Here is a 25,178-nt window from a genome sequence, read left to right as displayed (position 1 = left end):
AGAGCAATGGGAGCTCACCCCGTTGTTCATTCAAACCGCTGACCTTCTGATCGGCAAGCCCAAGAGGCTCAGTGATTTAGACCACAGCGCCACCTGCATACCCTTGCCTGAACAGGACCCACACTAAGGAGCACTGACAGGAGCCTTAACCATCTAGTCACTTCACATTCTTCCCAAGCCTTTTGTAGGAAGTTTGAGCATTGACTGAAATCAGACTAGAAGCACTTTCCATAGTTCCTTATTGGGAAAGCTGTATGCCTAGCAGAATGAAGTTCCAGTGCAAATAGTAGGTTTGGTATGCCCACCCAATACAATTTAATAATATAATAGCTAGACTTCATACTGCCCTTTCCAACTGGTGACTGCAGATCCCTGCCTGGCTCACTCACAAATTAGAAGAGAGAGGCATAGTAATTAGCAATGAATTTCTGCACTGGAGCACACAAGCCAGGCAGACAATCAGCCTCAGGCATACTTGTTTCCGAGCACAGCCACTAAACATAAAATTGGGTCCTTGGGGCTCTGTGGGAAGTGAGTCTGCAATTAGAAGGCACACTGGCCATATCCTCAGCACCGCTGTGGGGAGCAAAAATACAAATGGTTCTGAGTTTGTTCCTCATTCTTTAAAGGTGGGTGCAGACTAGGGCAGGGCAAATTGGTCACTTTTAGTTTCTCTCAATTTCTCATTGTTTCAGTCTTAACTTCAGACTTCCACATTGCATTAGCAATGCAATTTAAAAACAAAAAGTCCTCGTGAAAATTTATCCCAATACACACATTTTTTGCAAGGAATTTTCCCCAGTTCATTTTTTTCTCTTTGTTATTTTCACCAATATCTTTATGCACATTTAACCATAGTAAATACAGTTTGTACACACTACATGGCTGGAGGACAGCACTGCAAAATCTGGAGAAGTGCAAATTTTGAAGGATGGCTATGTTTCAGAATAAGTTCACCTTTAAATGTGAACCAAATTTCTCCCTCATCACTAAGTCAGTGCAGCATCTTTCTATGAAAACTGATTCCAGTCATATGTGAATGAGGCACAATTATGTACACATGTGTGCATTAAACCCACACAGAGATAAGATGCTTCTCAGAAGAGGGAAAAAGACTCAGAGTCATCAGCTTTCCTGGAAAGTGCTGCAATGGAGCCACAGCTACAAAATGCCCGTCTAAGAATCACAAAACTGACAGCTCATGAGGAGATTTGCTTTGCCTATCTAGTTTTAGCACTTCCCCTTTTTAGTGTAAAATCGTATACCTCTGAATGTACTTAGGTTTCATGATGCCAGATTTCCTTGTTAAACTGTACACAAAAGCCACACATTCCTTGTGGCCTTTTAAACTGTGGGTGGGGGGTACTGTTTTTATTTGTTACTATGTTATGTATTTTTCAGCTTTTATACTGTAAACCACCCTGTGACCCTCAGATTAAAGGTGGTATAGAAATTTAATAAATAAATAAAATTAAACAAATCACTATCAAGTCAATCTCTTTCAACTCTACAATTCAATGATTCTATGAAACCAGCATAAGATTTCAATGTTAGGGTGTTTCTGCACCCTTAAAAAGGCAAGTTGATGTGTGTGTGGGGGGGGGGAGAATAGGCATACAATAAGTTGGTGCTAGCATCATATCCGCCTGGTGCCTCTGAGGTGGAAGCAGTTAGTTGTCTTTCCTGCCCTCACTAAGAAACCATATTTCTCTGGGCAAAATCAAAATGGTCTTTTGCTCTCAGGCATAATCACTTGTCTGCCCCAAAAGAAGGTGTGAGTCACATTCCAGATATAGCTGACAGTTGGCTTAATAAGTTGTTGATGAAGATCAGGCTACACCAAACTTACTGAAATTAACTGAAATTAGCAGCCCTTTGAACAGTAAAGTAACATGCTCCAAGTATAGTATTTGGGCTTTTATCACACATCACCATCACTTCACAAAAACTCTTGACAAGTTTCTGCTGAGTATAATGCGCACATGCGAACACTCATTTTTGCCCACACATTTCTTGAACATCCTGGGAGAATGGGTGTTTTAAAGTCTAAAGATGACAGTGCTATGAAAAGGGAACTTGAAAATTTTTGTTCAAACTCAAAAGTCATCTGTGCAACCCTTGCAAAGCAAAGTGTCACAACATGACCGCTCCCATTTTATTTTCATTTTGTTTTTTTAATCACCATGTGGAATACTGTAATAAGAAAAGACTTGATGGATGCAACATAATGGGGAGCTGTAGATGCCAAACAAAGGAATACAAGATTCTTTTGATAGCAGACAGCTGCAGTCAATTGAGAGAGCAACTTTTCAGGCTAAAAATAAAGTTGCAAGAGAGCATCTCAAGGGGGAAGAGGGCGGAGACTTTGCAACCTTCCATTTCGACAATGTTCCCTAAAGAGATCCTATAGATGCTCTCTGGAGAGTAACACAAGACACAGCAATTAAGTAATATTACTGTGCAAACTCTATTTCTGAAAATAGTAGCAATCTCCAGAGGTGGATGTAGAATGTTTTTCTCTCAGCGTTAAGTGACTTTCCCCCCACTCAGCTCATGCCGAGATCCATGTAGGTTTGTGCTATGGAGAATGAACTTTGCCAGGAAGCTGGCTAAGGTCTAGCTTGTCATGTTCTCTGAGCAAACCAGGACTGGTAAGCCAGGAACAAACCTTGGGTTCTGCTTGTGGTTTGTTTGGAGAGAAGCAAACCAAAAGCCAGAGACTGGATGACAAGAAAGCCCTAGCACCACATCAGCAGGAGGAAGGATGCCACAGGAACTTTTGAACAACATGTACCAATATAAACTATGGTTTAATGTGATGCGCAAACCACAAGCTGGAACTCAAAAAACAAAGGGCACCATGAGTAATTCTTTGTTTCTGGGTGGGCAAGGAAAGTGTGTCAAGGGTAGGGAATCAATTAAAAACAATCTGCATCTTTACGCGTTTGTGATAAAAAGCAGCCTATCTTCCTTGACATAATACTGATTTTGAAGAGTGAAGAAAGTAATAGTTCCTCAAGGTGAGAGAACAAAGAGTTGAAAGGAAAGTAAGTTATGTTTTCCTTTGCTTTACAGAAAAATTAATAGATAATCTATGTATAAGCAAGCAAACTGAGCCCTGGGCCAGTTCAACATGATGATATATCAGAGCAAATGTCACACAAATGTGCTACAACTATCTGCCTTCCTCCACTGCCTTTCTGCAGAATATGGGAGGACAGGTGGGAAAAGAAGAAAAAGTGGTTGGGCCCACTGGTGAACCTACCAAGTACTTCTTTGAAGTGGAATTCTTAAAAAGACAGAAGACTGTGCTGCTGCCATGTAAGCACATGGATTAGTCTTTCATAGGGCCATGAATGATGAAAAACTGCCAAGAATGTTCAAACACAACAAAACAATTCCTTGAATCCACAGCTTAGAGAGCCCTGCAAAGATAGTCTGAAAACAAGAAGCCTGAATGCTTTAAGCACTAACAAGCATTTAACAGCTCAGCTTTTTAAAGACAGAGCATACTTGAGGTCATACATAGATAGAAAAGGGAAAGAGATCTTTAGAGAAAAAAAGAACTACTTTTGAATTTATAAAGTCCAGATTAGGTAAGATTAGAAAACTGATACCTGTACAATGACATGCTTCCAAGCAAAAAGGATATTAGGAAGAATATGTTGGAACTGCATGGGTTATGTTTGCATATATCTGTGTAAACATTTAATATGTAACACTCCATCTAAGGTCTGAAGTGGTATAGTACAGTAGCAGATACATCGTGCAAAATTGCTGATCATGTGCTTCAGTGCTTGGGATGAGGTTAAGATTATTGGGGGGGGGGGGTAGAATGTAAAATGTTCCATGAAATTAGAAAACTTTACAGCTCCTTTCAATTTCTTCACTAAAGTCAGCCACCCAAACTCTGAAAAGCCAAAAACACAAACTGCACCATTAGAATATACAATGGGAAACAGAACAAAATGTTAATAAGGAATATTAAAGGAAATAAACATGATGTGTTCTTTAGCCCTTCTTGGGATCACAGGTGTACTTCAAACCATCATCCATTTAATGAGAGTGTAGGGATGTGAGATCACAACCAAGGGCAGTCGCTGAATTGCAATGACAGCAATTCAGAAATCAACACATGGTCTTTTGAATAAGGAAAGTGCTTCTGTAGGAACTCAGCTCTGTAATTTCAAAATCTGTTATTTCATCAATACTGTTATTTTGGAGATTTTAGGTCATGCTTAAACAGCTACCAGAGAAATATCTGTGATTAGGGTTGTTTTATTTTATTCTAGCTAGGGTGGACAGATTTTTCCCTAGCTTATTTTCTTAAGTCTTTCACAGTTTGGCAGTGGCTTGTGTTCCATTCCATCCATTCTCTGATTTTCTTCATGAGAATTTCTGTAATTGATTTCAAAATAAGCTTCTATTCATTCAGTGAACCTTTCCCTCGCAGGTAAGCTATGCACATGACTGACTGTGCACATTAAAAACCATCCCTTTATTATTGAATGGAAAGCACAGTAGTTTAAAACTAAGCTCTTTTACCGTCCTTAAAAATTCCCAGATGAGAAATGCAAACGAAGGGAAAACAGATTGCCCGGAAGGAATGTAATTAATTTGAGGAAAAAGCCAGGCCGGTTTCATAAGTTTCACCCCAATCCAGATAAGTAGAGCCACATCTTGAATGTGCATCCAAGACTGGCTATAGATTTTAAAGCACTGAACAATGTCTGCCTGTTAACTTCAGCTTAATGGAGCCTCCAGCTAATCTATCAAGTGCTTTAACTAAAAGAAATGGTGGTGCATCGTGCACATAATTGCATGATTAAACAGAAGTGTGGGAAACTGTGTGGAAATTTTATCATTCTTTTACATGTTTAAAGATATGGAAATCACATGGGATGGTCTTGTGTTCCTTACTGGAACAGAATAGCGAGCTTTCTGCAGTCAGGGTCAGGGGCGTCTTAAGCATATGCAGTGCCGGGGTGCAAAGATCCACCCGACGCCCCCCCCCCGGGTTGCCCAGAGTTGTCAACCTTTTTTGGGGGGGGACCCCAAAGGGCGGACCAGCAAGGCGCGCACGGCAGAGCTGGCCTAGGCAGCCAACTCAGCTACAGCGGAGGAGTCCGGGGTGGCGGCGGCAGAAGCAGAACAAGGCCGGGGCCAGGCACCTGGGGAGGGGGCAAGCAGAGCCCAGCGCAACAACAGTTGAGCCCGAGGCAGTGCTGGCAGTGACTGAGCAAAGCCGGGTGCCTCGTGTGAGCAGCATGCGTTCACTGGGCCTCTCGATGGCCCACCAATCCCAGGCGCACAAGAGGGCGGAGCTGGCCAGCTGCCTCAGCACCTCGATCGCCCACAGCAGAAGAGCTGAGGCGCTCCGACGGGCTCTGCTTTGCTCTGCCCGGCAGCAGCTATCGGCTCTTCCCAATTCCCAAACTCCAAATCTCGGCCCCAGACTCACGGCCTGGCACCCCTGAGAGCCCAGCACCCGGGTGCCCTGCTCCCCTAGCTCCCCTATGGGTAAGACGGCCTTGGTCAGGGTCCAGATATGAAACCAGCCATCCTTTTCTAGCATTAACTTCTTCACTGTCCATGTGATCTATTTTACCTTAAATGAATTAACTTTAATGCACAAAGTGAGAGAGAGTGAGTTTTAATTTGCACAATGGCTTATGTGCTTGGTTTACCTGCAAAATCAGGAGGAAATGGACAGAAATTAATGACAGAAGAGATCAAGCTGTATTCTTGGAAATCCAGACTGAAGGAATGGTGAAAATGGAACCCATCACTGTGGATCTGTGACCAGGCCCAGATAATTTAGAAACCCCAGATCCAAGGTGGAATTTAGAGGAAAGGAATTTCAGAAGCATCTTAATTTGAGCCAGCATGCTGCAGAGGACTAAGTGTCAGACTACAATGGTTCCAAACCACAAGGCTAACTGGATGGCCTTGGACCAGTCCCATCTCTCAGCTTTACCTACCTCAAATGGTTGTTATGGGTAGGGTGGAGGTGGAGTACAACATATGCCACCTTGAATTCCATGAGAAGAAAGGCGTTTTATGAATGCAATCATTAATAAAATGAATGAATTGCTAACAGTCAGAAATGCAAGAGGAGATGTGCAAAGGTGGCTCCAAGGGTAGAGATGAATGGTTATACAGAGATAGATAGATAATTTGCACAAAACATTCTTGTGTCGAAAAGAATAAAAATGGATAGAATCAAATACAAAAATAGAACTGGAGCCCTTCTGATGCAGCAATGTAACCTGCAATTCTGTCGGCTTTTTAAAAGAGTGTTTTTGCAATCATTATTTGTCTGTTCTAAAATTAGCAATAATCACAACTTCCCAAGAAGATCTGTAAGCCCAAGAAGATTGGCAAACTATGGATTTAATTCTTGCACTTCTTTAAAGGTCACAGGACACATAGCAATGGATTAAGGGCATTACTGAGCACGATACACATCCTGTGCAACTTCACTGAAGCAAGGATGTGCCACAGCTGTTGGACCAGTTCACTTTCAAGGCAGTTCCACGAACTAATTCGACAATTTATAGCACAGAATGTTGAAAACACGGGGAAGGGGTGGGAGTGACTTTATCACTGTAGTTCTATATAGTATTTCACAGTTTTCATTAGTCTAGCCTCAAGGAAACCTAACACCTTTCTCTGAAAGATAAACTAGATGTATGCATAAGAAGTGCACGTCATAATTCCAGAAAAATATCCTAAATCTCTTAGCAGTGTGTATATGAACATACATGACTGCTGGCTGCACACAGGTGAGTCCAGGTTCACATTTGTAACCTGCCAAAGTATGGGCTAGCCCACATAAACTCATGCCTAAATACATCTGTTAGGCTGCATTTCTCTAAAGGATTGCTCTAATCTTGTTGTTTTTGCATATATATATATATATCCATAAATTGTCAGCAGCTTACACACGAGTAGGAACCTGGCAGAGACACATGCCCGGCTGGCATGTTCTTTCCTTCCTGGACAGTTGTTCAGGAGCTTCAAAAGCTTTCTTCAGCTCGAACATCACAGCGACTGATACCAAGAAGCATCAGCACACTTAAGGATTCTGCAGAGTATTGGCAGTTCACGTGACAGACTCAGTAGCACAACTTTTTGGCTAAACTATGTTTATTTACATATAATACACTCAGAGCATTTTGACTCAGCTCCTTCCTCTTCAGCATCAAACAGCAAAGAGAAAGAACAAAGGAACAAACGCCCTACATCACGGAAGCACAGTCATACAAACATCCTGTCTCTGTCACTTCCCACTATGTGGAATGAAAACATACACTGTCATGTGATAAAAAACAATCCCATGACTGCAAGCACGGGGCAAGAATCCTAAAACACACACACACACACACACACACAGAGAGAGAGAGAGAGAGAGAGAGAGAGAGAGAGAGAGAGAGAGTTTGTCTTGCATCCTGGGTGGAATCTACACCCATATAAAAAAAAATTCTGAAAATGCTTTTTTTTAAGTGTTTTTTTTTTTAAAAAATACATTGAATTTTCTATTAGGCTCACCATCACCATCTAGTGTCACATTGTATACATTGCACTTTAAACATTTTGTTTGCAGCTGTATAGCTGAGTCCCTGGTTCCCCGTTTGCATGCCAGTGAGTGACTTCCCCCAATATAGACACAGGTCTGCAGCCCAAAAGACCCCTCATGTTTCCCTAGCCCTTCCCCAAGCAGCTTCCTTGTATGCTATCATCCCTAATTGCCACCCAACACCTTTTTATGAGGTTGTTTTTTCCTCTTTCACAGCAACATCTCTGAACCTGTGTTATTTTTGCTAATACTTGGCTCAGACAAAACAGTGTCTCATCGCTCAGCAAGGGGTCCTGTATTTAGCTCTCATTGCTAGACATCTCTGAGACGTAAGCAGCATCTCTGCTAAGCACAGCTCAGCTACAAAGAGACAGGCTGAAAATAGGGCAAGGCCACGTGTTACCCCAAACAATACACTTTGCATGCACAGTGTTGCCACTGACAAATCAGAAAGCCATCTGCGGTGCCTACCTGTGACTTTCCCCAAGGTCAGAGATTTGATGGCTCTGAAATCCGCCTCCGAGGAAAAGTTGTGCTTGACTTTGAGAACCTGGTCAATCTGAAAGGGAGGGGATCAATAAAAGTGATTCCATTATTACAGCACACAGAGAGACCTCTGATGAATCTATAGCACTAGTTCTGCTGCCGGAACACAAGTAATATCTGTCTCTGCTGGGCATCAGTTTCCATGGACAGCAAAATAAATGCACCTTAATTCTACAGGAAAAGCTAAAAGGCATGACAAGGTGTCGTTACAGCAGGGTTTTCAAGAGAACTTCCCTGCGGGAATCTGTGTATAATATCTGACAAGTGGTTTCACCCCCGCAGAGAACTCAGAATGATTAATCTCTGATTGCAATGAGAACAACAAAAAGAACTTTGGGTAGATGTTTCTCATCCGGGTTTAGCCCCATTGGGGGAAAGGTATAAAGGTGGATATAAGATTGAAATGTGACATGAAGTTTTGTCTGTAAGTTCAGAAAAAAAGCTGGCCCATCTAGTGTATAACATTAACTTTGTTTACACTGGTATGAGCCCAGTGGTGAGATGGATGAGAATGTGGAGCTTGACTCAAAAATCTCCAAAAGGGTTTCTTTCTAGTGCCTATGATATGATCTTATAAACAGCAAAACTGGATCAACCCAACACGGGGTTCCTCTGACGCAAACTTTCCAAATTTGTGACAACAACAAGACTTTAAGAGCAGCTCACCGGCTCATAGGACTTCCCTCCACCTGGCATTTTTATAATTCATTTGCCAGGTGGCTTTGAGAAGCTGCAGATCAGCCATCTCGTGGCTGGATTTAATCTGGAGTCCTAAACTACTTGATGTTTTTTTTTTAAATGGTTATTTTATAGTAGGGTATTTCTACATCATACACCACAATGAATGTTTCATAGAACAGCAGCCCACATATACAAGAAAATAAAGACATACATGATACATATTGTGTCAGATTTCAGATCTTCATTACAGTTCATCAGTCTTCCCTTTTGTTTATATCCAAACAAGGAATCATTATAACAGCAGCTCACAATTAGTTTTGCTAATTACAAATTCTCTAATTTGCAATTAAGGGAACTAAAGCACAAGCATTGTATTTTGAGGAAGTGAGTTCAAAAGTTCTTAGCACAAATCTGAACAGAACTCATATCTATTGAATTGTGCTTACTCTCTGAGCCCAGGATTCTTCAAATGGAATGTGAACCTTCTTACAGAGGTAGGAAATGGCTCATCAGAGGGGTAAACTCGTTTCTGATTTCCCTACTCTGCCCATGACTTCTGTAGGATTTAAATGAGCCATGAAGCTAATTGTTCCTACCTTTCCTATATTTGGGCACATCTATCTACACTGATCTATGATATGGGGTGTTTGTTTCTTCCTGAATGTTTTGCTTGACCTGCTCTCCTGTATCTGTAATCAAGTCATGCACAGTGTAGTCCTGCTCAAACTTGGGCAAGAGCTCAGTAGTCCTTGCCTTAGTCATACTTCAAATCATGTCCATTCCTTCTTATGAAGAAGCTGGAAAACACGTTTAATGTATTATGTTTCATCAAGTTTGACAGGTGAGGGAGGAAAAGAGAAAGAAAGAAAGTTGCAATCCTTCCCCCAACTCCACTTTCCTTTCTCTCCATCTTCAACCTCCATTCCATCACTGATGCTATTGCCTCATACACAGCAAGAGAGAGGCTTGGCCTTCTTCAAAGAGGTCCTTGCCATCTGCTCTCAACCTTTTTATTTTAGAAGGAGAGGGAATGTACTGGAGCTCTCATTAGGAGAGGGAGGAGGTGCAGTTAGCCTCTCTTCCACAGGATACATGTTGGTGGTGACCAGGTCACCCATTATCTTAGGGAGGGACAGGATTTGCCCTTACAAATGAACATCTCCCTCTGTTGGAATGATTGACAATAGCCCTCTTCAGGTTCCCCACCCCACCCCACCCTGCATGGGTGGTCCCAATCCCTCTCTCATGTCACTGCCACCTGTCCTGTAGTCCAGGTGACCACCCTACACATGTTGAAGCGACTTTGCTGAATCTTTTAAGTCAGTGTCTGTGTGGGAAGCCTTCTAGAACCCTATCTACACTGTCTTGGTTCCCACAGAAGAAAGTTGGGGTGTGAATGAATGAAACAACAGAGAAACAACAACAAAATCTCCCCTGTTCATGCTATAGTGTGACAGAATGATGAGACTTAATGTTGAGAATTTGCTTTTTCGAAACACGGACAGATTGTCATAAATTATGCTCCTCCTTTCCCCACTGGGAAGAAGACAGTCAAACTGCAGGAAGATGGTGGATTGTAAAATATGGTGGGCAAATTTGGATACCTGAATAGTCAGCTCTCTTCCATCTCTATTTAGCTTCACATGGTGTAGCTCTCGGTTAGCAAAGTTTCCAGAATCAATAGTGAATATAAGGGATCTGTCCTTACTCAGTCTGTATCGGACTTGCAAGCTTCCTTAAAGAAGAAGAAGAAAAAAAGGCAGGGAGAGAAAGATTTTGATCTTAAAAAGCACCCATAACTAAAACCATTTAACAAATTGCTATGAGGAAGCACAGAATAAATACAGACCACAGAAAGCTCCTGTGGAAAAAAAGGACATTGGGCAAGAAGAAATAAGGTAGTTTGTGCACCAGTCATAGAGCTGCAGGTCTTGAAGGCTTCCGATGGAACTTCTACCAAACCCTCCCTTCAACAGAACCAAAGAGTTGGAAGTCTGAAATAAAACCTTTAAATCAAGAATCCTCACAGATTCTAAGCATCTGCATAATGGTGGGCTGCAGGTTTGCAATTGATCAATGGACAAGATCAAACACCACACCAGCAGGCACAGATTACCCTATCTAACATTTCCTTTGCAACACCTCTGATCTGCTTTGAAAGGTCCCTCAATCTTCCAGAGCTTACCCATCTCCTGGATCCAGTTCCACCCCTCAGAAAACAGTGGGTTAGACCTGTGAGTTGTGGTGTTAAACTATGAATGAAACCATATAAATCCAGCAGCTCCTGAAATCCTGTGACTTTCAGCGTTGCAATAAACCAAGTCAGCTTGCCTTGGCCAAATTTATACCTTTGGTTCATTATGTTGTACAAAGTTACAATCCCATTTAAACCATCATGATAAATATGATCCTTTTAGCTATCTTAGAACAATTCAGTATGCACTTAGAGGGGAAAACTTGCAGAATTTAATTGTTTCATTTAAATACGAGACAGAAAGAGAAATGCATACACAAGGACTCTTTTGTGTATTCTTGGATTTAGATTTTCTAGTTGATTTGAGTTCTATGCCACATTATGCCTCCAATAAGTGTATGTGCGCAATCTATTTTATTTTAATTTCTGTATAATTTCTGTCTCATAATTGTAATTAAAGCAATCACCAAATTATGGTTCTGGGAGCTTTATTACAGTCATGGGTTGCTTTGTCATCCTGTCTTTGGCTTTGTATATCAGCACACATGCAAGACACGGGATATTGCTTAAGCTATGTCTTGCTGCCAAGTTATTACCAAGCCAATTTCAGAAAATCGCTACCAGCTTATTTTGTAGCTCTACTAATTAAATATGAAATCAAGAAGTGTATTTCAAGATCATCAAAGCAGGGCTGGGCAAGTAGCTGCCTAGTGGCTGATTCTGACCTGCACAGCTTTTTAATCCGACTATGGGGATGTTCTACTCTCTTGCTTCAGCTATATGAAGGTGCTGGCCTGGGGTCTGAAGGCAGGGAAGAGCTGGATGGAGGCTAGTAAGCTGAGGCTGAATCCCGATAAGATGGAAGTGCTGTGGGTGGGCAGCTCCCATGTCTGGGAAGTAAATGTGCAACCTTTACTGGGAGGGGGTGAACAGGTGCATAGTCTGGAAGTACTCATGGATTCCAGCTTATGACCAGGAGTACTTACACCAGTTTAGGTTGATTAGACAGCTAGAACTGTTCCTAAGATTGGAGTGGCCTGGGCTGGGTTGTCCATGCTGTGGTGACCTCCCATCTGGACTACTGCAATATGCTGCATGTGGGGCTGCCCTTGAAGATGGTTTGGAGGCTGCTTGCTCATCTGGTAAGTGGGGCAGCCTGATAGGACCATGTGCCACCTGTCCAGAAAGCACTGCACTGGTTGCCAGTGAGCTACTGGGCCAAATTCAAGGTGCTAGTGTATAGAACCCTAAACAGCTTGTAACCCAACTGCCTAAAAGTGGCTTTCCCAGTATCGACCACCTTGGACCTACAATCAGCAGGTGAGGCCTTGTTGGTGTTGGATTATACCAAATACATGAAAGTCACAATAAAATGCCACTAACAGTGAATACAAAAATATATGGGGAGCTTAGAAGTGAGCAGTAGACCTGATGCATACAGAAAGCAAGATCAGCTTGGATCAAGTCCCTTCAGTGAACTCAGCTGGAGAAACACATGCAGGAAATTTGTTTGTCTCTCTGTTTTGGTCATGTAGAAACTGGACCTGATAAAGCATAGGAGAGTGAAAGGTGTTACATACCTAAGTTTTAGAGGGCCAAATTACCTGCTGGTCAGGAGTGGAAATACTTTATATGCCATCTCAGCACTCCAGTGCACAACCATCAGATACTTTAGCAGCTTATTAAAAGAGTGACCACACTTTCACATCACATCATCACACATGTGTGAGTGATCATTAAAGAGGAGAAAATAATTAGTGGAGGTGTTGATTGAAGGAGGAAAGATAACATCAGTAAGGTAATTATTAACACTGCACACTCCATATGTGCCATTAAAAATATGCATGGCAAGTATTTTGTGATGATTTATTGTGGACAGGAATACAGAGAGAGAGAATATTTGCTGTGTTAACTCTAGATCATGTCCTGATGGACACAACCAGTTATTACCAGTGCCATTCAGCATGCATTATGTTCCTGGGTGACCACTGAGGTCTCGTACTACAGCATCGTTCCTTTATAGCTTGGATATTTTAAAAAGGTCTGCCTCTTTCTGTGAGAACAGCTGGTTGAAAAATCTGCTCCTTAATTAGCCGCCCATTCCCTGGGGTCTCATGATCTGTAAATTTACTCTTCAGAGAGTGTAGCAGCTACTACTGTGGAATAATGGGACCAATCTTCTGTTTTATTTTTGCAGAACTATACTCAAAGCAAATTAGGATGATAGTTTGTTGTAGTGAGAGTTTTGTTTTGTTTTGTTTTGAAGCTCAGGGCAGATTCAGAAAACCCAATGCACTTTGAGATTATGGATAGGAGAACTGTATTTCTGAATACTTACCTGGGCACATGTATTTCATGCACGTTCATAACCAGCCAAGCCCATGCCCTCCCTGAAGTTTAGGTTTGGTTTGTCATAGGCTTTGTGCCAGCTCTTGCATTAGCTCTCCCTGATGCAGTCCTTCCCTTACTCACTCAAACTTAGCACTGGTTATTAAGGATTCTGTAATCTTGGGAAACTTCATTTTCCAAGGATGTTAGTGTCCAAGATGCTGTTCTGAGCATGCTTACAGCACCCTGGGTATGAGGATAACTGGCAATGTAGTTTCCTAGGGCTTCCAGATCCTTCTTAGGAACTTAGGGTATTTGGGGAAAGTATTTTTCGTTAGAGGTACTGGTATATGGAATGTTGTGGCAGCACTGTTCTTGGAAATAATGGAGGCCTCAACACTAACCTTCCTCATTGCAGCCGTGACTCCCAGGGAAATTCAGGAAAAGGGGAAGAAGCAATGTTGGGCTCAGGGACTTTAGAAAAGTTGATGGAAATATTAATCTTGAATCACCTGGCGGAAAAGTATGCCGGCAAAGCCCCAAAGGTTCTTCATGTGGCTTTTATTGACCTTAAGCAGGCATTTGATCGAATCTCTAGAAAGCAGCTATGGACAAAACTGGCTGCTACAAAGATCGATCGTAGTCTCCTTCATCTGATTATCAGCCTCCATACAAACACCTTTCTGAGAATCAGGCTAGACAATAAAGGCCTAGTCTCCAACCCTGTTACCACCACTAGAGGGGTAAGACAGGGTTATCTATTGGCCCCAGCATTGTTTAGCTTTTACATTAACTCACTGGTGACTCACATGGCCAATGATGCTTTCCACCCCCCACCCCCCAAATTAGCAGGCCGATCTCTGAATGTTCTTCTGTATACGGATGACGCCGCACTTCTTGCCAGATCCCCTATTGGACTGAGGAGAATGTTGCGAGCTCTACATGAATACTGTGATCAGCATGAGCTCCAACCCAACTATGCTAAGACCAAGATCATGGTCTTCTCTGCCCGACCGAGAGTCCATCGATGGTCGATGAACGGGATCCCCCTAGAGCAGGTTAACTGCTTTAAATATCTGGGACAAGTAATACGGTCAAATAGGTCTTTTCTGGCCCATAGAGACTATATAACAACTAATGCATCTAAAGCAGCCATCCAGATTAGATCTCTATATGCTAAGAATCAGGCTCAATCAGTGAAGATAGCTTTGAGACTCTTTCAAATGAAAGTCCTCCCCCTTCTTTTGGTGGGCATCTCTTTAGGCTCTCGTAGGGATTTTTTGAAACTGGATTCTATCCAAACGCGATTCCTTAGAGCCATCCTTAGGATTCCCCCCTCGGTAGCGGGTGCGGTTATGAGATTAGAGGTTGGCTGGCAAGCTCTACGGTATGTGGCCTTGAAGACGAAGCTCTGGCTATGGCTCAAGCTTTGTTTTAAACCAGTGGGTATTGCCCCCTTGATATTGAGGGACGATTTCCAATCATCGTGGGAAAGGGAGGTCATTAACGAGGTTCAATCCTGCGGATTGTCTCACCTTTACTTTGAGTCTATGACGTACAATCAAGCTAGAGCTGTGATCTCCCGGAGACTGAGTGACATTGCCAGACAAGAGGACATAGCCCTGGTAAAACCAGGGATGTTCCTAGGGGACCAGATTTATCAGACCATACCAGCCCCCTACCTTGCAGAAATCCACTATGTTGAATACCGCAGACTTCTTACAGCGGCTAGATTAAATGTCCTTGACTCTGCGATATTGTGGGGAAGGTACAGGGGAGTACCATACGCCCAGAGAACCTGTCATTGTGCCATGGGTGTGGTTGAGTCCACCGAACACATTCTCTTGACTTGCCCTTCTTATGCAGAGCTTAGACAAAATTTTATAGACCCACACCTATGTCAATTTAGCTTCCTACCCGGAGAAAACCAGGTTTTACACTTGCTGAATAATGTCACTAGAGCTATACCTTCCTTGGTGGCCAAATTTCTTTTTTTAGCTTTTAAGCGTCGCAAGACTATAATTGACTGTATTGATATGGGGCTATCTGTTTAGCCCATTTTAGTGTTGGCTAAGTTCTAAAATCTTCCTGGATGTTTTAACTGTGTATTGACAAATGTACTTTTTTCTGACTGACGGTCGAATAAAAGGTTGATGATGATGATGAAAAGTTGATGAGGGCACATAACGAACATTGGGAGAGGGTACTTTGATGCCGCTGTGTCTTGTTCTTGATGAGGCCCACTATTTGGAATGTGATTGGATATACAGTACAGTGGTACCTCAGGTTACATACGCTTCAGGTTACAGAATCCGTTAACCCAGAAATATTACCTCAGGTTAAGAACTTTGCTTCAGGATGAGAACAGAAATCATGCTCCGGCGGTGTGGCAGCAGCAGGAGGCCCCATTAGATAAAGTGGTCTTCAGGTTAAGAACAGTTTCAGGTTAAGAACAGACCTCCGGAACGAATTAAGTACTTAACCTGAGGTACCACTGTAATACATTTTATTTATTGGGGGTGTGCAGTGAGAAAGGGAATGGTTTGTTTTAGATGTCATCTGTCACTAGCTAGCAGTAAGTCTGTTGTTTTTCTGGAGCAAAAGTCTTTGAGAGCTTGAGAAGAGGGACAACGATAAGTGGTTATGATCACAGATGTCTGGGAGGGTGTATGTGATACACTATATAAAATTAACTCTGAACCACATGGTTTGGCCACTGGTAAGGCCTAATGCCACTGCTTTGGGTTTTGAGTTTGAGCAGGTGGGGGTCAAATTTGTCACCTCCATTAGAATGCATCGTGCTAATCAGCCTTGAATGCTTCCCAAATACCACTTCCCAAATGTTGTAGTTCCAGCTTTAGTCTTTTGGTCTTGTTTGTCAAAATTCTTCTCTGTGTTTCTGTTTATTCTGTTCCTGTGTGTCTGTGTATTCCTTCTATCTCTCTTTTACATTTTAAAGTCTTGTGTTAATACTCTCCATTCAGGTTCATAGTCAAGCTCATTTGTATGAATGAAAGCAGGAATGCTAAACCATGCTTAGTTGATGTGACTGGAAAGAAGAGGAAGAGGAAGAGGAAGAGGAAGAGGAAGAATTAATCTGGAGCACAAGGATATGATTTGTTGTGTATGATATTTAGAAGTAATTCATTACTTTAAAAAAAATAAAAATAAAAATAATAAGTTTTATTTAAGCTAAGTGCAAGGCTTGCTTGTCATCCTGGATCTGCACACCAAACTTTTACAAATCTCGCCACAAACATGCTTCAGAAACAGCTTTTAATAGTCTCTGAACATGCACAACCAAGATCAATTAATATGGATGAGTTACCCCCCATATGCCTTAATTACTTTAGTTAAGCACACAATCAGGACCACTGCAAAAACTATCAGAGTGGACTCTTCTCTTTACCCACACTTTAAAAGTAACACATTATGTGTCACAAAAATCAGTGTCCTGGCTGGGCTGCCAGGATTCTGTATACAGATTAGTCACAGAACACTAGAATTGCTTTTTCCTTTCTCTCTCTAATCCAAGCAGAGCCTCGTGGCTGCTGAGTTTGGTTCTCTTGAGCATCTATTGGCCTTTCACCAGCCTGCAGTGCCCTAAATAGTTTTATATATATATATATATATATATATATATATATATATATATATATATATATATATATGGGGGCCTCTAGGAATTCAGCTAATGAAGAAGGCACCTTTCAGCTCTTTCCCATCATCTGTACAGCAGCAGATACAGATATCTGCCAAGCAGCATCCTTGACTGAGGCTTGGCCTGCTTCGCCTCCAACTTGCATACTCAGGGATTCAGGCTGCTAGCTACTAAAATTAGAGATGCTCCAAAAGATTTAGGCACACTCTTCTTAGCTTTGGATTTTACACATTTTTCACAGGTTCCCACTTTAATCCTTAGAAGTTTTTAATATTAGCAGCAGCAGTTGAACATTGCAATAAATACCAGGTTCCTAATGAGAGTCAGAAAATAAACAGTAATTTCATCATACACTCTGGGCCAGTGCAAGACAGGCATAATGTCCCTGATTATAATCAGGAGCATATTGCAGAAACCATAAGCTTTCTTTTCCCACCTGGGGTGAACATGTGAAAAAGCAGAAACACTTCTCTTGCACCTTTTAATAGAAACTCTCCTCCCTGCAAGAGAGGGGAGTGGTTGTGGGCGGGAGCCGAGCACCGCCCCTAGCAGGGGGCATTAGCCCCCTGCCTCCCCCTCACCTGGCTGGCGCCCACGCCCCCTCGGCAGGCATCCAACCAGGTGCCTGGAAGGGGCGTGTTCAGCAGCCTTTTGCTGCGGCGCCAGCCTCTCCCCGGCCTCTTTCTTCGTCGTCTCGCCGAGAGTCACCCACCCTCCACTCCCTTTGAGTTAGGGCTTAGGTCATTGGCCTTGCTATGGACCTTAGGTTGGTCGCCCTGGTTGTCTAGGGGGCCTGGTAGGAGTTTTTCCATTTGGCATTAGGCTTTTTGGTTTTTTCGCCTACCTCGTAGCAATCGTCACAACTTTTGTGGTATTGGTGGGTAGGTTAGGCATTGGAATAATGTGTTGTGGTGTGTGGAAGGGCTAGGTGTGGCCATCGCCTATGCCTTCAATTTAGGGGTATTCCGTTAAAGGAATCTGGCGGTCGTGTATTTCTGTCCGATGCCTGCTTGGCGGGAGGCCATGGCACGACCCTCGGTGACATCAGGGGAGAGCCTATAGTTGGATTAGCATCAACAGGCTCCACCTACTGGTGAATAAACCCACTTGCTTGAGAGATCCAATGCCTAAGCCAATACCTTTTCACTGCTGTAATCAATAAAGTTGTGGCCTTTCCTTGCCCATTAACCTTATATAACGTGTCCTTGTGTATTCTTTCCACATTGCGGGGGTCGGGTCCTCGAACCACAATTGTAGATTGACATGCAATTTAGTGTAAATGGTCATGCAACTACCAGTTAGCTCAACTGGTTACAGCATGGTGCTGATAATGCCAAGGTCACATATTCCTTCATTGTACGGGGTTGGTCTCAGGGTCCCTTCCAGCTCTGTGATTCTGTTATACATGCAGCAGCCCTGTTCTCTTCTCATCTGGCCCCTCTGCTCCTGCTCTTTCCCTTTTATAGTACCCTAACAATGTTTATGATCATAGTCCTGTAATCACAACAAATCTCAATAATTTTTTGAGTAGACAGGTATATGTTTGCACTGCATGTGTTTTATATTATCTACAATATAAGAATGAGAAATCCTCAATCAGCATTTGAAATCAGAGGTTGTAGCTAACTGAAAACTCCGATTAAGCGGGGACTCTGGTTAGCTGTAAATAATTTTTAATCACTGTTTTGGAGGGTGAAGAAACACATTCTCATGCTCCAGTCACAGCACTACTCAGAGGGATCCATCCAGATCTCTGCTTGTTTTGCACAGCTAATAACACATGAACAGAACCAGATCATGACTAATATTCAGCAGTATTTCCCATGGCCAGTGCAGACCTTCTTCTTTAAGGAGTCTTGGCTTTAGCTAATAAGCAGTTGTCTCAATGAATTGGCCCTCATCCAAAGACTTATTAGCAGCAAGTGTATATGTGTACTACAGTGTGCTCAGAGAACAAATAAGGATATGCATTCCTATCCAAAGATGGATGGGGCTGGGAATGTGATCTTTTAACTTCTCTATTCAATATTTTTAATTGCATTTAAATATAGGTAGTTACGCAACTGGAGCTTTCAGAAAGAGGTGAAATATATTTGAACAAGTAAATAAAATTGTGGAGATCTAATTAAAATGGCAAGAAGGAAAGTGATGCAGCGTACACATTTTAATCTATGCATGTTTGTGTGTGTGTTTATGTGAGTGTGCCAATATTTATTTTAAGATGACTCCCCCCGCCCCACAACATCCTTTTCAAATTAATAGAGATTATTTTCTCATTTGGGGCTTTGGCTATGTTCATTGTAAGTACATTTATTTAAATGCCTCCAGTACTTGCTTAAGTTCAAATTTTCATAGAACTGTAGAATTGTAAAGTTGAAAGGGACCCTGAGGATCCCTTGCAATGCCAGAATATGCAGCTGTCCCATACAGGGATCAAACCTGCAATCTTAATGCTATCTATGCAGTATTTTTACGGGATGGGTCACATTTTGGTCGTGCTTGCTTCAACAGCACATGAAAATGGGAGTTTCATGTTTGGACTGCAAACACTGCTGACAACGTAATGACGCAGGGTGCTTAGTCTGACAGAGGGACTATAGTTTGCAGGGCTATACTGGGAAATCTCAGCTTTAACCTCCTTCTCCCATTTCTTTTTCTCTCCAAACACTCTGTGCTCACTCTCTCCACTGCTTATTCTCTCATTTCTCTCTCTCTCTCTCTCTCTCTCTCTCTCTCTCTCTCTCTCTCTCTCTCCATCTCTTTCACACACACTCACATGCCATACTATACTATACAATGCACCAAGACCATTCCATATTATCCCTCAAACAATTCTATAACATGAGAATGGGCTACTGCTGGATGTATATAACATACAGCTTTCGCAGGGAAAGAACTTTGGGAGGTTCTTAATTGCCAACCAACAAAAGCTACCTACTTTTAACTATACACCTCCGTTTACCACTCTGGCAAAGAAACAAGGCATTTTCCAATGAGGGCAAAACATGTTGTTTCCATGGAACATTGCAATCTTCTGAAAACATCCCAAAGGAACTAGTAATACCTTTCATTATCACCTTTACCACTAGTGTATATGCATTACTATTCATAGTCTGCTTTGTGTTATAACAGCAAGCATAAACTGGCAGCATAAGGGAAAGCAGCACATCAGAAGGCTGCTTTAAATTTAAATAACTTCCCTTTCAATGAGACTAAGAGGGGGGAAATGGAGCAAAGTTAGAACTGACAAAGTCATGAGGAAATTACAGACAGCTGGGAAAGAAATGTTGGCAATGCAACCAGCAGTGTAGCTAGCTGCTTGAGCACCCGGGGTGGTGCAAAAGCCCTGCATTCAGGGGCGGGACAAGCCACCCATGGGGCAGGGCAAGCCAGGGCAGAGCATGCTGCGCAGAACCTCCACGGAGTCCGTGAGCCCCATGTTGCCATTTTGGGCAGTGCAGAGCCTGCAGGTGCCCGAGCCACCGCGTCACTCCCCAGGAGAGATGTGTGGCTCAGGCACGCTGTAGGCCAGGCCCCGTGGTCACCCTCCTCAGTGATGATAGCCAGGGTGGTCCACACATAGCACACACCCCTTCCTATGCCACCGAATGCAACCTACTCCATGATGCACCCTCTAAAAGTGACTCTGAAATAGTTGTGAGTGTGAGAGTGTGCGTTTTAAGACCAGTGGAAGTGCATATTTGCTGGATAGGCTGAATATGCTGAATTTTACAGATTCAAAGGACCCAATTACTGATACAAAGTCTTGCCTGACGTTTTGCAGGCTTCACAAATAAAATTCTAGTGAAAAATTACCCGAAGAGCCCAAAAGGAAGTAATAGGCTGCCATCTCTTCAAACAAAACATTTCCTATTCTAATTAGTTCATGTCACATGTGAGCATTCAGATTTTCTCTCCCTTCTGCTCTACATTGCTCACATGGGGAGGGGGCACCACTGCTACTTTGTTATGATGACAGTTTTTTCCATTCCATGCTACTTCACAGCCATCATTTAAAATAATAATAATTGAAATGCCCTTTTCAAGGCTGCATATTCTCCCATCTAAAAATGAAATATTCAAACATGGCAGTGGTGGCTTCTAAGCACTGGGGGGGGGGGGAGACCCAAGATCTATGCTAATACTCATGCAAATAGGGCATTTAATTTTAGCCCTTCTTACACATGGGGCTTATCCACATTTAACTTTCCTCCATGTTTTCCAGGCATGACCTTGAAGCTCCATGTCTGAGCATCTTGTGTGGAGCTGAAGAGGTGAAAAGTAAAACTGATCAGTCAAAGAATGAACATTTTTGACAGCAGATGGCAGTAGCCCTACAAACTAAGCACATGTGCATGCACACACACACCATTTCACTACTGTAGCCTTAGAAACTTCTTATGCAGCTGAACTGTCAAGGGACCTTTGGCTTTGCACTCTCACTTACCATTCTTGGAAAGAATAACAGCCAAATAGTCGTGAGAGGAAGCATTGATGTAGAACAGGAGGCTTGGAGCATGTGTTGTCAGGAACGTAAAGGCAATGTTTTCTTTTGATGTCGAAGTATCTGCATATATGGCTGAGGATGTTGTACTTGCATTTTTGGTCACAGGATAAGGCTCCTGGAAAATGTAGGTAATGGAAGTGCCAGCTTCAAAAAGTGCAGAGACCTCTAAAAATACAAAGGAAAAGCAAGAGAACATAAGACAAGCCCTGCTGGATCAGACACAAGTTGGTCCAGTCTTCTGATTCCAACAGTAACCAACCAGATAGCTAAGGGGAGCCCATAAGGGGAGACCATGCAACAGATATTTAAAAGGAAAACATCAGGAAAGAGTCTGACTCAGAATACTAGATCAGAAATCACTGGAAATGTGGAGCATTCAGCCATAAATATCTGCTTGCTGTCTCAAGCTTGTTTGCATGTGTGCGCACACTGTGCATTTTTGCTTATCTACAGTAAGACGAGAACACAATATAGGCAATATAGAGCCAACTACAGGTCAGCTCTGGAGTCAGCCTATAGATGTGTCTTTATGGAAGCTTTCTTCATTTTATAGTTGGTAATTTTTTTTTAACGATTTAATGTATTTCTATTAAAGATTTTCTAGATTTACAAAGGTATGTGCAATGTCTCCCTCAAATTTTTTTCCCCATGTAACAGTTTTAAAAACAAATCGGTTTCATTTGTTGCAACATTAGGAAGAAAAGGGGGAAAGAGGTGGAGAGGGGAAGATGAGTGGGGGTGGGGTGGGGTGGCAATGTTTTATTTTACTTAATATATGTGGGGTTTTGTGTCAGCGTTGCTTGTGCAGGTTCTCTGCTGTTCACTTGTGTTCCTTTGGTGGTGAGAGAGGTTGGGGTTGGCCTAGGGTGTGGCTGTTCATTTGTGGTTGGCTGTGGTGGTCTTTGTTTTCATGTGTGAGTGGGGTGGGTGGGTGTTTTGGATCAGGTTAGTCATATTGATTTGTATGCTGCTGGTGGATTTTTGTCATTTGGTATTTAAATGTCAAACAAGATGCTTAAAATATGTGTCTCCCTAAGGAAGATACAGTATGACACCAGGCAACTGGGCCAAAATGAAGCATTATAGTGAACATGCAGGGCATCTTCACTGATTTGCTGTTGCATCATGGGCTGCATAGATGGTCAGGGACCAGTCTGGAGTAAAGAATGGGGAGGATGGTGGAGGGCATACATGGATGAGATAGAAGGAGGAGGAGGAGGAGGAGGAGGAGGAGGAGGAGGAGGAGGCGAAGAAGAAGAAGAAGAAGAAGAAGAAGAAGAAGAAGAAGAAGAAGAAGAAGAAGAAGAAAGAGTCAAGTGGACAAGTAGGTTCTTGAACTATGACAAAATCCCAGATGGCCGTGCTTTGGAGTAAAAGCTAATGGGAAGATTACCTCCAATGCATCGTTTTTCATATGGCTAAGAATGAGCAGCAAAATTTCAAATAGTTAAAGGGCAGCATGATATATTCACTACCAACAGTGAAAGCAGCAACGTAAGTTATCTTTGTGTGCCTTTTACCATCTGAGTCCCTACCTACCCTGAGTCATGCATTTCAAATTCCAGATTAGCAATATCTAAGGAAAGTTAAGAAAATATGTATTAATGTGAGTAATTCCAATAAATGGTTCTTTGTTGACTTCTGATTACAGGCTTCTTTAAATTTCACTGTACAAATCTATGAAACAAATTTCTGCTAACACAAACATGTTGTTTTCATTGTCCCTTCTTCAGGCAGGTCCTGAGTATTTTATTTGATGCACTTCCAGCAATTTTAATCAGCCCAAGCTCCACTGACTTCATTGGGACGCTGCCAGTTTTACAGCAGGTAGGTTCTGTTCCCCTGCCTATTGGCCAGGCATTTGTAATGCAAGAGTAGCGACTAAAACGGAAATGTTCAAACGGATCCCGGCTGTGATTTTAAGATAGAATAAGATTACGGGGGATTATCAGGACATTCCCCAAAGAGCTTTTCATCTAAAATATGTGTTCTTTTCTCTCCTTTTGTATAGGAAACATCTGTTGAGAAATGGCTAAGAGGCTATTGTCTTCAGTCCCATGAAAACCATTCCATGCCTTTTCCTATCTCATTTTACTCACAATTGCCTGACTGCTGAATATTGATTTCCTAGGCTGCTCCCAAGGTGAATGATAAGATGAATCTCTGACTCACAGAGTTGTCCTATCTGAGCTTGGCAAATAATTAGAGCTTGATGGAATGTTCTGCCGAAGCTGCAAGTTCAATGAAATACGGGATTTTGCACGTCCCAAATAATTCATGTGTGACCCAGGTCTGAAATTCTAGGCTGATTGCAACAGCCTGTGCAGCTTCCTCTAATCCACTTTGGGACTCTGGAATTTAATTATATACTGTTGTCCTGCAACCTACTATGCATCTGAGGAAGGAGGCAAGGGGCAAAACCTCCCCTTTAAATGTAATGGGGCAAGTGTATGCATTTATTTAGATCTAGAACCTCCATACATTCAGCACCACAGTGGCTTTCCAAGGACTGCTTACAATCTCATGGTAAAGTGCAATTCAATGAACTCAGACCAAAACCTCCACCCCACCCCAAACAAGCAACAATAGTCATATTACAACATTATAGTAGAAGGTAGAGTGTCAGATGACTATCTCAGTATATGAGTACATAGAGACAGGAGCAAATGATCAACAAATAACGATGGAGCAGCCATCTTTTTTTTCAACACAGTGTTACTGGGAAGCATGCTATGCAATCATAAAGCGACGTTCCCGGTACTATTTGTAAGAAACTTTAGACTGCTCATTTCAGCAACATTCTTTTTATGCTAAAATAAAGGCAGTGGGGGAGACGCTATGCTAAAATAAAGGCAGTGTGGAACGACCACAAGGCCATTCAAACTGTAAGCATTCTTCTGCCTCATATTTGTTATCCACCAGCTGAATGACTATCTTCCTATCCATTTTGGGGGGGTCCCCCCCCCACTCTCTATGACCCCACAACACCTATAAATTCAGATTACCATATCAGCCCCAGTCTTGACCATTCTCAGATTACCTGTTGACACAGTATTGGAATAAAAATAACAGTTACATTCTGGAGCAGGAGACAATTAACACTCCTCCTTTCCCCCCAATATTGGTTCTAAATTCCAAAGACGCCTTCTTAAAATGGATGCCTCTGCATTTCGAGCTTCTTGATTCCAAGTGAGTTCTATTTAACTATTCCAAAACTAAAAACTAAATGGGGAAAAACTTAATTATACAAAATTTGCCAAGAGGTTTTAATCAGTGGAAAGTGACATTAAAAATCAGCATTTCCCCACAGTGCAGTAATAGTTTCCATCCAATTTCTTTGTATAATGAATTCTGATCAACTTTCACTTCATGGGGGAAAATATAAGAACCTGCTACACAGCCATACCTTCTCTGCAGAATGGTCCTTCGTATGGAGAGCTGGTGCAGTCACAGAGGTAGCCATTTAACTTCTCCACACATTTACCTCCATTTTGGCAAAGGTTACCATAACTGCTGCAATGCCCAGGGCATCCAGGTTTCACACCAGGGGTGACTTTGGCCCTCTCTTCAAGATCAAGTTTCTGCCCATTTAGGTGAAGAGAACGAATACACCCCACAAAGCCCTTCTGTCTGGAAGCAGTTGCTCCTAGTACAAAGGAGACATAAAACACAACATGCTTTT

At 42.3% G+C, this 25,178-nt stretch overlaps 1 protein-coding gene across 2 annotated transcripts in view; it reads right to left on the bottom strand.

Moving 5' to 3' along the window:
* CNTNAP5 (contactin associated protein family member 5) overlaps positions 1-25,178 on the bottom strand; it is a 311,049-nt gene that overhangs the window by 22,936 nt on the left and 262,935 nt on the right. For both annotated transcript variants that reach the window (XM_083584551.1, XM_083584552.1), the window contains 4 exons: positions 24,903-25,142; positions 21,437-21,661; positions 10,411-10,541; positions 8,051-8,138 (listed from right to left, as the gene is read on the bottom strand). In XM_083584551.1, the coding sequence (XP_083440677.1) occupies positions 8,051-8,138; positions 10,411-10,541; positions 21,437-21,661; positions 24,903-25,142 (684 nt within the window). The remainder of the gene's footprint in view (positions 1-8,050; positions 8,139-10,410; positions 10,542-21,436; positions 21,662-24,902; positions 25,143-25,178) is intronic.

The sequence above is a fragment of the Podarcis filfolensis genome (assembly GCF_964270895.1).
Source record: "Podarcis filfolensis genome assembly, chromosome: 1".
Classification (NCBI taxonomy): Eukaryota; Metazoa; Chordata; class Lepidosauria; order Squamata; family Lacertidae; genus Podarcis; species Podarcis filfolensis.
This window is presented reverse-complemented; position numbering and strand designations above follow the sequence as displayed.